This window comes from Saccostrea echinata, unplaced genomic scaffold (genome assembly GCF_033153115.1).
Source record: "Saccostrea echinata isolate AGI-Se365-2 ecotype Australia unplaced genomic scaffold, CSIRO_AGI_Sech_v1 ptg000044l, whole genome shotgun sequence".
In the NCBI taxonomy this organism is placed as follows: domain Eukaryota; kingdom Metazoa; phylum Mollusca; class Bivalvia; order Ostreida; family Ostreidae; genus Saccostrea; species Saccostrea echinata.
The window spans coordinates 4,473,988-4,475,898 of record NW_026889793.1 but is presented as its reverse complement, the minus strand read 5'-3'; the positions used below and the strand labels follow the sequence as shown (position 1 = coordinate 4,475,898).

Here is a 1,911-nt window from a genome sequence, read left to right as displayed (position 1 = left end):
CTTTAAGGATATAAATTCTCTGAATAAGTTTGTTAAAAATTGTTTTCACCTTACCTGTACTAGGAAACATATTCCAGGAGATTTCTGCCAGTAAAACTGTTGCCCAACTCTTGCCACGTGGAGGCATCTCCTGTTAAGAGTCTTTTTTTTTTTTTTTTTTTTTAATAAATACAATAGTTCAATAAATAAATAAATAAATAAATATTTTTCTTCTGTTACACGTTTACCTATATTTCCGCGAAATGTGGCTCCAACTGGAAACCAGCTCGTAAGGAGACAGGCCGTACCACATTTTAGCATTACGTTATGCATTTGGCGCGAATGGTGGCTCCAACTGGAAGCCTAATCAGAGGGAAAAGGCCATACCACCATATACTGACAGTGTTTATAAATTATTAGGTAATAAGCACGATATTGAACGCGTTTATGCGGGAAGATTTGCACGTTTTATCCTTTATTTTTTAAATTTAAAATCGACAATATAGTACCATCCGGCGATTGCTGTTGCCAGTATCTCGATGTAACCATTAATCCATCGGGAAGAAATCGGTCGCAATACATTCCGTAATTCCATCATTACGCCACTACCCGCACCTGACACTCGACCCAACTGACGAAGAGACCAGTTGTGCCTTACGCCCTCTGGGAACACAGATTTACCTTCCAATAAAAGCATGACATTTTCATTTAAGTAAATTTTAGGACACAAATTATGAAGGGTGCCTAGCAAATGCTTGAAGTGTGTTGAAACCCTTATTAAAGTCAAAAACATGTTGAAATTTTTGTATATTACAAGAGACAAAATATTGCGCTGAATGAAGTAAGGTAAATCGGTGAATTGCTTACGGTTTACATTTTCTGTTTCGGGAAAAATTTGCTTACGTGCCCTGACATAATCACTGGGTGTGAACTTTTTAGGGGGTCGCACGTTAGACCTCAAGCGAACAGGTGATAATAATGGTGGCTGTTCCTCTGACTTTGAATCCTTTATCATATCTGTAATAGGAGTTAGAGAAGGTGGAGATAAATAAAATGATGAATTTAGACTTGGGGGAGATAACCTGTCTTTCTCTGTGGAGCTCAGATTGTTTGTCTCGTAGATTGCTGTTGGGGAAAAGCGCTGTAATGTCGGTGTCTCAAATGCTGGCGGAACAGGGGCTTCGATGTGTTCACTTTCAGTCCGAAATGATACAGTGTCGGGAAATGAACCCAGAGGCTCTTTATCAAGATGGCTGACCGGAGGGGATAACGAACTTTCGTTAGTGGATAGGTGAAGGTGGAGAACCGAATCACTAGAATAATCTGTTAGCTGAGGCTCAATTTGAACTTCCTGAAACGAATGGTAAGAAAAATCAGTACTGTGAACATAGTTATTATATGTGCTGTTTTGGTTTGAGTTGAGATCCCTGTTTGGAATACACATAGTATTTACAGTATGAAAATTAACTTCATTAATACAAATATCCGCCTGCATGCCCGGTATCGGTTCTAACCTAATAAAATGAAACTCGAATTCATGACCTAAATAAATGTGTAAAAGATGTTCCTTATTTTGTCGATCAAAAGGCAAAATGTAATTTAAGTCTGACTGGAAGCTCGACACGATACCTACTGCAATATTAAATGCGTTCGCGATGGCCGTGATGCAGATGTGGTCGCCCCATTCGGTACCTAGTATGCCCTCTAAATAGGTATCCCAGTCTAAATTAGGTACGAAGTGTGAAAAGCGGTCGCCTGCTGGTGTTTCGGGGTTTTCGGAGAGCCAGTTTACCACGACATTTCGAATATCTTGCTGATTAAGGTCGATTTGTAAATGATTAGAAAGCGATTGTGCAACTGAATGAAAGAGACAGCTACCGTCTTTAGGAATGTTCCCAACAGGAATTAAATCTCGTTCAAGCGCATTTCGAA

General features: G+C 39.4%; 1 protein-coding gene across 1 annotated transcript; it reads right to left on the bottom strand.

Moving 5' to 3' along the window:
* Positions 1-233: 233 nt before the first annotated feature.
* On the bottom strand, positions 234-1,558 carry LOC133201493 (uncharacterized). Its single transcript, XM_061337291.1, has one exon. It carries the CDS (start codon positions 1,472-1,474, stop codon positions 455-457), a length of 1,020 nt encoding a protein of 339 aa, XP_061193275.1. The 5' UTR covers positions 1,475-1,558; the 3' UTR covers positions 234-454.
* Positions 1,559-1,911: the final 353 nt, after the last annotated feature.